This window comes from Exophiala spinifera (assembly GCF_000836115.1).
Source record: "Exophiala spinifera strain CBS 89968 unplaced genomic scaffold supercont1.4, whole genome shotgun sequence".
Taxonomy (NCBI): Eukaryota; Fungi; Ascomycota; class Eurotiomycetes; order Chaetothyriales; family Herpotrichiellaceae; genus Exophiala; species Exophiala spinifera.
This window is the reverse complement of record NW_015622516.1, coordinates 1012540-1026614: the sequence shown is the minus strand read 5'-3', so window position 1 is coordinate 1026614 and position 14075 is coordinate 1012540. Positions and strand designations below refer to the sequence as shown.

General features: G+C 54.5%; 6 protein-coding genes across 6 annotated transcripts; 4 read left to right on the top strand and 2 right to left on the bottom strand.

Moving 5' to 3' along the window:
• Positions 1-405: 405 nt before the first annotated feature.
• PV08_05563 (uncharacterized protein) lies at positions 406-1920 on the bottom strand (the record flags this gene model as incomplete). Its single annotated transcript, XM_016379906.1, has 1 exon — positions 406-1920. One exon carries the CDS (start codon positions 1918-1920, stop codon positions 406-408), a length of 1515 nt encoding a protein of 504 aa, XP_016235733.1.
• Positions 1921-3395: 1475 nt separating this feature from the next.
• PV08_05562 (uncharacterized protein) lies at positions 3396-3836 on the top strand (the record flags this gene model as incomplete). The annotated part of the gene is made up of 1 exon (XM_016379905.1): positions 3396-3836. One exon carries the CDS (start codon positions 3396-3398, stop codon positions 3834-3836), a length of 441 nt encoding a protein of 146 aa, XP_016235732.1.
• Positions 3837-4567: 731 nt separating this feature from the next.
• Positions 4568-5815, top strand: PV08_05561 (uncharacterized protein; the record flags this gene model as incomplete). Its single annotated transcript, XM_016379904.1, has 1 exon — positions 4568-5815. The coding sequence occupies one exon, from the start codon at positions 4568-4570 to the stop codon at positions 5813-5815; it is 1248 nt and encodes a 415-aa protein (XP_016235731.1).
• A 612-nt stretch (positions 5816-6427) lies between these two features.
• Positions 6428-7471, top strand: PV08_05560 (uncharacterized protein; the record flags this gene model as incomplete). Its single annotated transcript, XM_016379903.1, has 1 exon — positions 6428-7471. The coding sequence occupies one exon, from the start codon at positions 6428-6430 to the stop codon at positions 7469-7471; it is 1044 nt and encodes a 347-aa protein (XP_016235730.1).
• A 660-nt stretch (positions 7472-8131) lies between these two features.
• PV08_05559 (uncharacterized protein) lies at positions 8132-9631 on the bottom strand (the record flags this gene model as incomplete). Its single annotated transcript, XM_016379902.1, has 3 exons — positions 8132-8197; positions 8265-9023; positions 9098-9631. The coding sequence occupies 3 exons, from the start codon at positions 9629-9631 to the stop codon at positions 8132-8134; spliced, it is 1359 nt and encodes a 452-aa protein (XP_016235729.1).
• A 3369-nt stretch (positions 9632-13000) lies between these two features.
• On the top strand, positions 13001-13796 carry PV08_05558 (uncharacterized protein; the record flags this gene model as incomplete). The annotated part of the gene is made up of 2 exons (XM_016379901.1): positions 13001-13632; positions 13691-13796. The coding sequence occupies 2 exons, from the start codon at positions 13001-13003 to the stop codon at positions 13794-13796; spliced, it is 738 nt and encodes a 245-aa protein (XP_016235728.1).
• Positions 13797-14075: the final 279 nt, after the last annotated feature.

Sequence of the window (14075 nt, the reverse complement as noted above, 5' to 3'; positions counted from 1 at the left end):
TACGGAAGTAGAGAACCCGGAAAAAATAGAACGAGATTAACAGAGTACATCAGGTACCTGGGTAATTTCTTATCTCACTCTCAATTTTCATCACATGTCAATCATTACCCAGGTAAATAGTCACGAGTTGCGAAAAGGAGATACCCAGAAAGCCGTCATGTCGTAGCATACCTGCCCACCTCCCTACGTACCACCAGGCTAGGTACATACAAGGTAGTCAACTACGCATGCACCGTTGTTGAAGGTGAGGGCGTAGGTGTAGAAGAGAGAAAGTACCACCAAAGCGAAAACACCTACCTACATGACTTATCAGTAGCAGAGAAGTCAAACGTAAGGACAAAATCCATCATCAAACGCGCGAGTTGTCGACAATCGAAGGACTCTGAAATTACCCTAGGTAGGTGCCTAGCGCTCACTAACTCCGTTGTTACCACCGCCACCTCGTTGTCCTTCGCCCCTTGCCTCAAAGTACCTACTCCGCAAAGCCTGGCTGATCCCACTTACTCGGCCCGCCACGCCACCTCCGGGCATGGTCATGGTTGTGTTCCCCATCCCGCTTAGTAGTGCTTCCTCGAGGGCACTCTGTGTTACGCTCGCATCGTCGAGATCAGAGAACGAGGAGCCCATGCTTGGCGACGTGTCGGACCCGGGACCACGGCGCGGCGACGACTGTAGCAGCGCACGGTGCGGCGGGGACAAAGGGTTGCCTAATCGAGGGTTATTGGTGGCGGTTGACTGGGACTGTTGTTGGCCGGATGCTGGCGGTGGTGGCTGGGGTGCAGCCATGCTACTGGGCTCTCGTGACATGTTAGTGGGCGACGACAACGAGGAGGTCGAGGAGGCCGTGTCTTGCTTGCGCGCGGGCGCTATGGGCGTCGGTGGTTCGATGGTCGGTGAGCTCACGCGTTCGCTTGTGATGCGTCTTATCACGTTCGGACGACCGGTAGTTGCCGGGGATCCTGGGGTATGAACATGTAAATTGCCCCGGAGAGTCGCGCTGGGATCTTGTTGGGACGAGGACGCACCGCTTGGTTTGGCCTCGTTCGTGTTTGTGTTTGAGTTGGGTGTCGCAAATGGAAGGAAAGATGGCTCGTCATCTTCATCATCGTCGTTGTCGTCGTCTGACGCTGCGGCTGCTTGCTGAGCCTGCTCGCTCGAGATGCGTTGACTCTGGCGTTGAGATAGTGCTCGACGATGAATCGCCGAGGGGTTTGGTCGACGAGCTGCTATGCGCGATTGGGTCATTTCGTCTTCCGAATCAGATGACTGTGGTTGTGGCGTCCTCTGAGGCACAGGTGATCGGACGACTTGATGCTGCATGCTTCCTCTGCGTGAGTGTGAGGTATGAGTTAGAGGGTCGTCTTTGAACGATTGTCGCGAAATTGGTCGGGAACTACCTGGTGGCACGCGTGGCTGTGAAGGACCGGCTCCTTGGTTCGAAGCGCTTCTGAATGGCAGAAACGTCCTGACCTTCGCCCCGGGAGTTCCAGGCACGCTGTCGCCTCCGGTAGCAATGGGACTTCCTGCTGCCTGTGTTGATAGCCTGGACGGGACACGTGATCCGCCGCTCCCTGCTCGCTTCATTGCCTGGCCACCAACCATGCTTGCCGACACCGAGCCAGGGACCGGAGATGGTGTTGCAGACTGTCGTCCACCGACTCGTCGCATTTGTGCTCGAACTTGAGATAGTTGGCGCTCGTAGAGCCACGCGGCTTGTTGCAGGAGGAATGACTGGCTGACTTCGAATTGCTCAGATAAGGAGCGCCAGTCGATCTCGTTTCCTTTGGATTGTCGGGATATGATGTTCCATAGTGCACTCTCCTTTGTGGCCGACCATGCTACGGGTGGTGGATCAATGAAGTCGCCGCGGTTGAAGGGCAGCCGGATGAAGACGGTAAAGTGGTGCTCGATCTGAGCCATGATGGGGATCTGTGTTGAGTGCTCGTAGTTCCAAGCAGTCAACTCGATTGGTGTCCAACGAAGCGATGTACGTGCATCAGCTTGCCAACCGTCGCTCTCCCAACAGGATGCTGATAACGAGGATGCTGAAGATGGAAGGGCAACAGATGAAGTCCGAGGTGGCTTCGTTAGAGCGCCGAGACTGTGGCGTCATTCCCGACGAAGCAGCAGCATTTTCACCTGCGCCACACCACAAGTTCACACCAACGTCGACTTCGTCCTCTTCATGTTCCTCATCAGCCTACCGGATGACCCTTTCTTCTACAAGTTGTATTCGGATTATACTGCTTTGGCCACCTGTTGTCGAAACCAAAGTCCACTTGGGAGCCAGAGGCTCTGATGTCGGACCCAGTGCGCACTAGCCCTCACTGCTTCGAGAAGAGCAGGAGTAGGTTTCTTTTTCTCTGAACCTTGATGAAGTACGGCAAGTCTCCCTTCTCGGGCAATATCCCATCTCTGAGGGATACATGATAGCGACTCGGGCTGTGTGGTGTTTGATGTTTGCGGTCGTGTCGCCCCGATGAGTCTCGTTCCCCCAACCACAGCCGATCTTGTGGGCCAGCATGTGTTGTCACATCTTGCACCATGTCGCGCAACGGCAATAGTAAACGGGCGAGCATGTGCCGAAGGTCTTTCTCTCTGACTGACTCAGTCCTCTCGGTACAACTTACAAGCTGGATTATCTCCATTCTCAACACTTATGGGAATCTCGCGCTATACCTGGCGGTGGCTGCATCAGTGTCATGCAACTAACTAATACCCACGACTGCGTCGATATCACTCTGACTGCCATGTCACCACCCTGAATGTTGAGTCTTGGTTTTGGACATTCTCTGGAGTAATTGAGCCATCTCCCGTCCGGATAATGCTGTCCAGCACAGTTCTTTTGGGGCTTGTTTCGACAATAAGGTTTCATCAATCGAAGACTGCTCTCTCACGAGCAGAGTGTGGTTGTTGAAGACTACAAGTTTCTAGTTGTGACATTGTGGAGTCAACCATACTTTTCTATCGATTGCCGAACTGTGAAGATTCAAGGCGGTAAGAACAGGTCCTCGCCGTACGGTTTGGACCTCCTCACGCGTCAATCCAGAACCGCGACGCCTTGTAGCTTCACCGTGTCTATACTTTGCTAGCGCGTCTTTGTATATTGTCTGTATTACTTTCTCAAGCATCTATCTCAACCGTCCGGGTCATAGAACAGACAGAGCGACGGCACATCAGTCCTTTGTCGCATCACAGACACTCCACCACTTGCGACGACCGTTTGAAGATACCAAGAAAGCTTCTTGAGAAACCAAGACACCTTTTCTGTCTCGCACGCCTGCGACCAGACGCCTGTCCCTTCAACGTGACGGTCCGGAACGGCCTATCACCAGCACCACTTTTCAAGAATCAACCACAAGACTTTGTCCAACTCCAAAAAACATTCCTTCAACATGTGTTACAAATGGCTTTGCCACGCATGCAGGCAGGACAAGTACGACTACTGCGTTGAATACATACAATCCGGCCGCAACTGGTGCAAGGTCACCGTCGAAGACCCGTGGGGCGGATGGAACCGAAACTGCCACACCTGCGAACTGATGAGGGGGGTCATCGCCAAGCTCAACGCGCTGGTGACGTTTGAACCATGGCTGCTCACCGAGGGCATGTGCGGCGCGCCAAAGAAGGCAGCCTGGGAGATCGAGGCGGAGAAGCGGCCAGAGTACGACAGCGAGGGCGAGGACTCGGACGGCTGGACCAGAACCCAGCGCAAGGAGATCCGCGACAAGGCCCAAGAGGCGATGGAGAAGCGGTGGCAGGAACTGAAAAAGGCCCAGAGCGAGAAGGAGGGCAACGTTGTCGTCGTCGCCGAGGAGGTCACCGTCACCCCGTGAAGGGGTTTTTTGGTCAGCGTCTCTCGTTGTTGCCCTCTTGGATCAGAGATAGACGCCCCTGGAGAGGGAGATGTCCCGCCCGCCGGTGGAGAGAGCGGCCGCCAAATCACCATGATTTTCGATTACGAATCAGATTGTGAACTGTGTGTTTCTGGGGTCTTTCAGATTTCTTTGATGTGGTATCCCCGTTTTCCGAGGCTCGATGTGCCCAATAAGTCCCGCCCAACGTAACTTGTGTGTGTATACTGGATGATCCTGGGGTACGATCCACTTCTACCGAGTTATACTGCCTGGCGTTGTAGATGTTATGGATACTCTCCTCTAGCCTAGATCTCTACGCTTTCCTCTCATTCCATTTAACACCAGGCTGTGACTGGTAACTTTCTCAAACTTCAACAGGTCCTCACCCGATCCTTGATTAAGGTGCGCGCTAATATCATATCCATGGTCACCACGAGGCTCCAGTCACAACAAACGAGGGAGCAAAAGGTCCTCGCCCGCCTGGTTCTTCAAAGAGTTTCCTTCCTTCAAAATTTCCCATACCCTCCTCCTGCAAGACATCAACAAGGGATCTTTAGACGAGGCAACCACCATATACATTCTTTGGCCCAGTCAATAGGAATGTCTGTACCCCGTGTGCTGATATGAGTGGATCGCTTCACGAACATATTTTGCAGTACACACGAGTCATAACACCGAAGACACCTACGACAAAATCTGTACTTGCAGCGATGTCTGCCTCAAAACAGTGGATCAAATTCTTCGCAGGAAAGAAGCGGCGGCAGCCACCTGTTGAAGATGCTCTACCTCATCCAGAGGTACCCGCTACAACGGCGGCGAATGTCGAGGAAGGTAGCGGTGTCAGTTCCGATTTACCAAGACGAGCGCAACAGCAACAGCAACAGCAACAGCAACAGCAACGACGACGACGACGACACTCACCTATCAGGCCACTGAGAGAACGTACATACAACAAGTTCCGAATGGATCTGGAGTCTTACACTGCCGTATATGGCTCAGATGGTCCCCGCTTATACCTGGAACAAACGATCAACAAGGCCAAGGCAGAGATGCCATCGTCCACGGAAGAGGAGGCCGCGACCGAGCCCGCGGATACCTTGCAATCAGCTTGGAAGCAGGACCAAAGAGAGCATGAGGTCGGGAAGCAACACGGCTTACTGGGCCTCCCGGAGAAGCCGCCAAGGGGCATGAAGAAGCACTCAGTAAGAGCACCAGCGGAAAGAGGGGTCGATGGATGGAGGTCCATCTGGACACGATCCAAGTACCAATCCAGCCCGTGCGTTAACGATGGCGTGGATGATATCCCAGTGTCCAAAGAGGACAAGTTTAAAATTGTCGGCATCAATGGTCGGAAAATGACCTTGAAGAAGAACCCCTTCGACGCCGAATATCTGGCCATGCAGGAGAGACTGGCGTCTAAGCGGGCGGCGGCCAGTAGGCGAAGACTTGAAGAAGCCGGTGTGAAGGGTGGGAGACAGCCGAGTCGTCTGTCAACGATGTCACTGATGGCGGAGGACGTCGAGTATCCAACCTTTGTCGAGCAAGCTGCGCGCTGGTCGGCCGCTGATATCGGCCATTGCACGATGTATGAAGCACTGGTGGCACATGTCGAGACACTGACAAAGCAGTACGATTGGAAAGGCGAGGTCCGCGAGCAGACAGTTGAGGTTCTCAAACGACTTCAGCCACGGACGGACTTGATCGTGTCGTGTGAGAGCGGCGCAAAAGTAACGTACGATGGAATGTCTGAGGAGGACAAGACGAGGAGGTCAGAGGCAGAAAAATCCGTTGTGCAACTCAGGATCAAGTTGAAGTTGGTGGCCAAAATGTACGCGGATGCAGCGATGACCGCAAGTGGTGACGAGATGGAGGAGGTCGAGGAGAGGGCAGGGGAAAAGCAATTGCAGGCTCTCAAGAGATCGGTCAATACGCTGCTGACGAGCGTAGGGACGAAGTAGCAGTATGTGGCTGAAGTGCACATAAGAGAGATGTTGTACTCTTGGGATACAAGTGAAGTCCAACCCATGGCAGGGGGAGACTTGGTAGTGAGAGCGAGCCGGAAAATCTTTTCGCCGGCGCAGAACAGCAGTTCAATATCTCGTACGGGTGTCACCAGTGCTCCGTACATGAGAGCTCTACTGTGAATTTGCGAGACCATTCTTTGAGTCTTCTCGTACAAAACTCAAAGACAAAGGCCAAAAGCTGGAGTCTTGGAAGGCAACGTCACGCCCTCAGCCTCAATTGTCCTCAGCCACAAGTACCCCAAGTCGAACACCACTTCCAAGCCTACCGATTTGATTATCATCATTCATCCGACACGACCGCAGTGAGACTTGAGATTTGGGAAAGAGATAGGTCACAAGAAGCGCCCCTATATGCCGGTTTACTTGGAAAGAGAAAGTTGAGATTCTTGACCAAGACACGTCAACCCGACCCGGAGCGACCCGACCGAAGAAAGAAGACGGCTCTTCACCGGCCTCGTCCCACCATCTCACCTCAAGGTCAGGTAATCTACGAATTAACTACAGCCTCAGCTTCACCACCAGCAACGACTGTCAAAGCAAAGCATCATGCCGTTCAAAAGCACCTTCAACCAGCTCAAGGGCCAGCTCAAGGACCTCCAGCAGGAAGGCCAGAAGAGGTTATCCGAATACCAGAGCAAGCAGCACCAAGGGCCGCCACCACCACCACATTCCCAACAGCAACAACAGCCAGGAGGCTATCCCGGCTCTACTCAGCATCAACAACAATCCCAATACCGACCGCCACCGCCGCCGCCAATCCCCCACGGTACACATCCCGGCCACCAAGCTCCGCAATCGTTCCCATCCAAGGTCTACTGGCAGCCTTCGTTCGACCCGTCGACGCCGCTCAGCACGACCTGGGAGCATAAGCAAGGCAACAACGGCGGCTGGGGCAACAACGAGATCGAGACGTACACGTCCTCGGCGTCCAACTCCTTCCACACGCCGAACCAGCTCCTCGTGCTCCGGGCCATAAGCCAACCCAACCACCCCGACCCGGCTCAAAAATTCACGTCGGCCCGCCTCGTGTCCCACCAGCGCCTCTCTCGCTCCCACGGCAGCCTCGTCGCGACGCTCACCCTCCCCTGCGCGCCGGGGATCTGGCCTGCGTTTTGGCTTCTGCCGTACGAGCCCTTCTCGTGGCCGACGGACGGCGAGATCGACATCGCCGAGACCTGGAACGGCGACGGTGTCAACCACAGCTGTCTGCACTGGGGCACTTACACGCCCCAGGACACGGACAAGCACCGCGTCGTCGGCACTCCTGTTCAGGGCATGCAGGCCGGCCGGCCCGTGCGCTTCGAGTTTGCGTGGCAGCAGGACGAGGCCTCCAAGCAGGGCCGCATGCTGTGGTGGATCGACGGGCGGGCCGTCATGAAGGCGCCCATTCCCGCCGGCACGAGGCCCATGAGGGACTACGTCGTGCTGCTCAACGTCGCCATGGGCGGGAACGTGTGCCAGGGACAGATCCCGCGCGAGGGCGCCTACGACATGGTCGTGCACGAGATGAAAATGGCCGACGAACCAGAGGGTGGATGGCAGCGCTTCGAAGCTGACTGGGCTTGGGTCAGGGAGGGTGAAAGAATATGATGGACCATCCCATGAGGGGGCGGTCTGGGAGAAGGAATGTAACGAAGCAAACCGTGACGAGGGCCTTTTGTTTGTGTGTGTGTACGAGTGCAAGCGGGAGCAATGAAGTATCGATACCATGCATGCATCCATTCATACCTTTCTATCTATCACTGCTAGGATGGTCCATCTGACGATTATGCACCCGTTATGAATGAATGTAGCGTCCATAGCATTCGACTTTTTAGAAGATTGAGTTCAACTTGTGATAGCTAGTACAGTCCACACACGCACAGTAAGATTACCAAGGACAATGAAATATGAACCAATATCATTTGTGACGTGCGGAAAGAAGTCCATGTTTTGTTCCCGTCCATAGTCGTACATACACTACATTGAAATGTATTAAGTAATGCCCTCAACGCATAGCGGTGTTGTGGCAAATTTAGGATTATATTTTGATTTCTTTCCCATTCCATCCACCTCATGCAGGTACAAGACAGCCAGCTGGTGTCAAGGATTGGTGTGGTGGTGGTGGTGGTGGTGGTGGTTCGAGAGTGGTTTGGCTGGCGTCATGTTTCTGGTGTGCTTAGCCAGCCTGATACAAAGCAGGGCCAGCATCTATAGTTCACATGGTTAATACTAACGTCCACCGCACTCGGGCACGACGGGAAAGAACTGTTACGTACAGACGTAAGGATTGACCATGGACAGGTTGAACGGAGTCAGATATGGGTTCTGCGAAGTCTATGTCAAGGAAGAAGAAGGCACGGTTAGCGCACGACACCCGGGTCATGAGGTAAGTGGTACATACCAACGCGATAAACATGGTCCCGTTGACGGCCGGGTCGCCTGCGAAAGTGCTCATGTTGGGCTGTACGCACGAGGCGGTGTTGTCGCTGATGTTGGTGAGGGGCACGTAGGTCGCGTTGAGTTGAGACACGAACATGGCGTACCGCGGCGCATCGGCCAGAGGCGATCGCGAGGTGACGTAGCTGTTGTTTGGACCGACGGTTTCATTGACGTTGCCCCACGAAAAGTGCACTGGACGACCGGGGTACGAGAGCGGGATGGAGCGGTTCTGGCTGAGAGCCGGACCGCAGTCTCTGGCGGTGTCGTTGGTGCTGTAGCACGCGTTGCTGCGCGCGATACCGGTGTCGTTGCTCGGGTCGGCGCCGGTGGTGTTGGAGGGCGCCCCGAGGTTGGGGTTGATCTTGAAGCTGTTGGGCTGGTTGAGGACGCTGAGGGCCGGGAAGTTTTGCCACGCCAGTCGGGTGTTGTTGGCCGGGCAGCTGGAGATGTAGGGGGCCAGCAAGGTCCAGGCCCAGCTCTGGGGCACGCCGACTTCGAACCAAACGGGCATGGGGAACAGTCCGGTCATTTGGCGAAAGGAGAATTGCTGGCGGGATTCGGTGGAGATGGATTGCAGCAGCAACGTCGCGGACTCGCGGGAGTCAAGGTGGCCGAGGAAACCGAAGACGCCGGATTCGCCGAATCGAGTGAGTTTCTGGCAAAAGTCGAGGAATTCGCGTACCGTCTCGAAGGGATAGTTGTAGGTGCATTGCGCAGGCGCCTGATTCGGGCATCTGGTCAGTACATGCCCAAAAAGAATGTCATGTTTGCGTGTGGTAGAGAATGTCAACATACCGCTGCTCCCAGGATGTTGCTCAGCAAGGTTGCGTGGCCGACTTCTTGGTCTGCCATGAACTCGATCAGGAATCGATCCTCGGCAGTGAGACCGGCAGCCTCCCATTCCGAGACCGGAAAGCGTGCGAGACCATTATGGAAGAGATCGAGCTCGATCCATTCTTGGTACAGTGCCAACGCGAGCGACTCATAGTCGAAGTCGGACAAGGGGTGGTAGTACGGCAGACTACCATTTGTCCCAGCACCACCTGCTGGTTGGTATGGGACGGGTTGATAGCCGGCTTGGAGGAGACCGTTGTCGTTGCTGTACGTGACCGGGGTCGGAGGTCCAGGAGCAATAGATTGCGCGACCGCAGGAGCAGTCAGAGCTCCAGTCACGGTGGGTGTGCCCGAATAAGGACCGTGAGAGGTCGGACCAGTCACTTCTGAACTGCGCACAGGAGGAACAGGGCCGCTCAGAGGAGTGAGGGTGAGTTGAGGAGCGGCCGCTGCCAAAGCTCCTAAGCTTAGCAGAAGGCTAGTGTAGGACTTCATTGTGCCTGTGTGTCAACATGCGAAGAATGGTCAACTCAAAAGACTAGACGGACTTTCGACACCATATGTATTGGCCGGACACAAGTATGTGAAAAGAATATCTTACACCTACTCTTCCCCGTACCAGGGAGAATGACCTCACTAGAGTGTGAAGCATTCATACACTCACCGTCATCCAGAGTTGTTTTGTGAGTGGAGGTCAGCCCTAGCAATAGTACATCATCGTTCCTCTTTCGTGGACTTGCATGTCCACAGAGGACGAAGTTGAGCTTGCGATGAGAGGCCAAAAAGCATCGGAAGGCCGCACCGAGAGCTCTCTGATGAGCTGATTACGTAGAACATGTGGATGTCTAAGCGCAGTTGAGGTTCCTCAGGTTCAATGGAACAGCCGGAGTTATGACGCTCAGATTTGTGACGCATTTGGTGATGGTGGAGAGAAGCACAAAAGGCTGTCACATCCAAGGACGGTGGAGAAAAAAATCGAATACGACCGGAAGTCGTATAAACAACTGGTGAGCTATAGAGGCATAGAGCGAGGCATGAGTTGAATTAACGGCGAAAAATTGATCGCCGGCCGCATATTGATTAGTCCATGAGCTGCATAGTTCGTTTGGGGACAAGTTTTCGACCCTGGTGGGATGTCATGACGTGGTGCATTTAGTCCGGACATGATTTCCATCTTCATCACGGCTTCAATATCTATGATGTCCGCCATAGTTCGAAGATTCGAATCTGCCGGGGTTACGCCACCGAGGAATGGCCATTTGTCTTCATGCGCTCACCCGGATTGCCAGTTACATTACCGTGCAACGCGCTCAGATCACTGATAGTCGTACGCAGTACTTGCACAGTGGACAGATGGGACTCCGGCGTCGCTTCAGACCTCGTACCTGATGGTCAAACGAGTTCGGGCCATGCATACCATTTCCCTCGTGTCCGATGATGTACGACTGTCCTCCTGATGGTCGTGACGCCGGGCCACGGAGAAACGGATAAAGAGTCCGAAGATTGGACGAGGCCAAGGATCCTGGAATGTCGACGATTGATTTCTGTGGAGGAATGCAAAATTCACGCCGCCTATGCTAGGTCGTCTCAGTGAATCTTTGCGCTTACTCTCAGGTTCTTCAGCAGCCAGAGCAGAAGTGGATGAGGCGGAGAGTTTTTGGTGATGGAAAACAAATGGCGCTCCAGAGCCTGTTACATCATTCAACAGAATGCTCCGTAGAGAGTCTTGTAAGCCGGTGTCCGCCTACCTGGCAAAGCCAGCAGTGCTCCATATAAGGAGAAGAGTCCATAGTTATGGAGGTCAAGAAAGAAAAGAGGAAACGCTCAGCCTCGGTCGATTCCACCGGCAAAGAACCGAGCAAGCTGTAGTCTCTATCCATGGAGCCGCAATGGCAGTTGAACGACACCGGGTGACAGCAAAACAAGCAACACAAGACGGTGCAATGCGTGTATTAGCCTTGCGACCAAGGTAGGGCTCGTGCACTTGGCCGACAGTCTCGTGCCTTTGAACCAGCCCGTGGTGGTGTGTTTGGGATCGTGGTCGGGAAGCATGGGTGTCGTGGTGACAGAAGACACCTCGCCGTCTGTGCTGTTAGCCTGTTACCAGCCTGGACACGTCAAGGTCGGTCGTCGAAGTGTACGTTCATGGTTTTTGGGTCTGAACCCTGGTGTGGCTGCCAGTTGTCGTAGCGCACCTTTCAAAAGATACCAACGTCCAGAACGTAGTACATGTGGGCCATCGTAGGTACTCACACTGTCCGTCCTCCGTAAACTGCTCAGGCAATCATGTCAGGCGAAATCGTGACAGCAACTTCGCGCCGAGATGCGACGCGTCAAGCGAACACGGAGCAAGTCAGCAGCCACAGATTGAGTGCGGAGTGCGAAGGCGCATTAATCGAGATCGTGATTTGCTACCTCTTGTCGAGCTTATGAGAACAACTGGAACGAGAGGGCGCAAATGGCTTCACAATACAAGGTGTGGGTGATACGCGATGAAATCTTTTGATTAATTTGTGTATTGTGGTTTCACGGCTTGAACCCAGCGTGTTCACACTCATCGATTAAACCAACGGCACATCAACGAGAGGACGATCAATCACATGAGGATTCGGTCCTCGACTCCCTAGAGATGTCGGCCACCTCCATCGACGTCTCATCCTGTCAGGCTGCCAACAGTGAGACCAATGGGGAGCCTTTCGTCGTCTCTCAGCGACCACAATCCACCATCCACCCCTGAATCCTGATTGACGATGAGGGACCAAGATGAAACTGCCCGATTCCGTCTGGCGTTGCATTTTCATCTACCGCCATGAAAAAACTTGCGACGTTCGCGCACTGAGCAGTGAGCACTCATGACTGTGGCTGGGCTCTATTCTGCACGCCTTGCAGCTTCAGTCTCAACGCACAGTGGCCGTGTGCTATGGACGTCCAACCGGGGTCCCGCTGGAAAACGCCAGGACGCGCTATAAACATTATACATAACAAGCCCATTTGAGAGTATGCGACGACGCCGTACAGCACTGTTACCCTCACATTCAGCACCCCGTCTGACGGGTACATTCTGCTGAACCACTAGCCGGGCTCTCCATCTCGCGTCGCCGGGGAACAAGCAGCGTAGTCGACGAGCATACGCACGCGAGAGACAAACCCGGGACGAGGACAAGCTTGGCCGTCGGGGCAAATTAATTGCTGTTTTCGGTTCTCCTATTCGCAGATCCACCGTTGGTGGTGCTCGAGCGCCTGTGACAGCCCAGCCAGGTCATCGCCTCTCTCCCTGGCTCAAGTCAGCTGCAAGATTCTAGCGCCCATGTGGTCCGTCGGTGGCTTTCGCATCAAGGCCCATCACTGGCTCTGAGGCTCCTGGTACCTGCGCTGGTGTCAAGCCTCCCGCAGCTTTAATTTGAGCTTTGGTGAGCCTTTTAGCGGCCCACCTAGTCTTTTGCTTTGACTCAAGCCGCTCCTTTTCCTTGACCCCCCCTGTCGCTTTCACCTTGATCGTTCGCGCTTCTCCAGAAGTAATCTCCAGGCACTGCCATCCAAGCTCCATCGCTAGCCATTTACGGCGAATGGCCAACACTTTGGCGCAGCGTCGGTCCCCGTCAGAGGCTCTGGCCGCCGCAATCTCCCAGACTACGAGCGTTCCTACAAGTACCTCAAGATGCCCAATGCCTTGGACTTTTCCTTTCCCATACTCAAGCTGTGACTTCTGTATCCAAACGTCTTGACTTCGGTCGTCCACTCTTTCGAGTTCAGCTCCAACCACGTTCGTTTTTAATACACCGCCCGAACCAGCCTCTTCGCTTTCGAAGCCTTTATATTTTTTCGATTCCGGTAATTCGAAGCAAACGACCATCAACCATCAACATGCGTACTTCCGTCGCCGTCGCCGCTGGCCTTGTTGCCGCTGCATCCGCAAAGACCTACTCCGTCACCGTCACTGACGATGTGACCATCACCTCCTGCCCTCCAACCGTCACCAACTGCCCATACGCCGCTGCCACCAGCGCCGGTCCCTGGGACGACTGGACATCTTCGACCACCGCGACAGTCGACCCCATCACCACCTCTACCGGTGACGTTACCTGGGGAGACTGGACCACGACCACCAGCAGCGTTCCCGTTTCTCCAATCAGCGCCTCGAGCACCACCGACCCTGCATGGGGTGACTGGACCACCATTACCGGCAGCAGCAGCGTGCCAGTGTCCCCTGTGTCGACCACCTCTGCGCCTTGCCCTAGCTACACTGCCACCACTCCTCCTGCTTGGTTCTCCCTCCTCCCAACCGAAGTCCTCAGCTCCATCGAGGCTTCCTGGACCGGTGCTCCTCCCGCCGACTGGTGCTATTACACCTACAGCACCTCGTCCGTCGCTACCAGCGCAAGCACCCCTGTTGGCCCAATCGTCACTTCAACCGGCTCCGCTTACTGGCCCGTTGGACCTACTTCTGCAACCCCAGTTGCTCCTGCTTCCACTGGCGCCTGGTCATCCTACACTCCGTAAGTTCTGTCGCGAAACAGCAGACATGAAAATCGAAAATGCTAACCATATCCCCAGATCAAGCCCAGTCAGCCCTGCAACCTTCACTGGTGCTGCTTCTGCCAATGCCGGCTCTTTCGCCTTCGCCGGTCTCGTTGCCGCTGCCGCCGTCGTCCTGGCATAAATGCCTCTTCACTGTTGCGTTTTTGCTTTGTCACGATTCACATGGCCAATTTCTAAGAACAGGAAGCATGTCTTGGGTTGTGATATTGAACGGTTTTCTTGCATATCTTTTGTTTGGACGCAGCCAAAAATGCTAGCTGGGATTCCGTTGTAGCTAGTATTTGCGTAGTACCTATTCATTTACCGGATGTTGTCTTTTCCTGTTCCAAGCACCAATCGTGGTCCTTACGCGCACGCGTCTGTCGCGTCCAGTCTCGCTGTACGAGTAGTTGGTACGTGG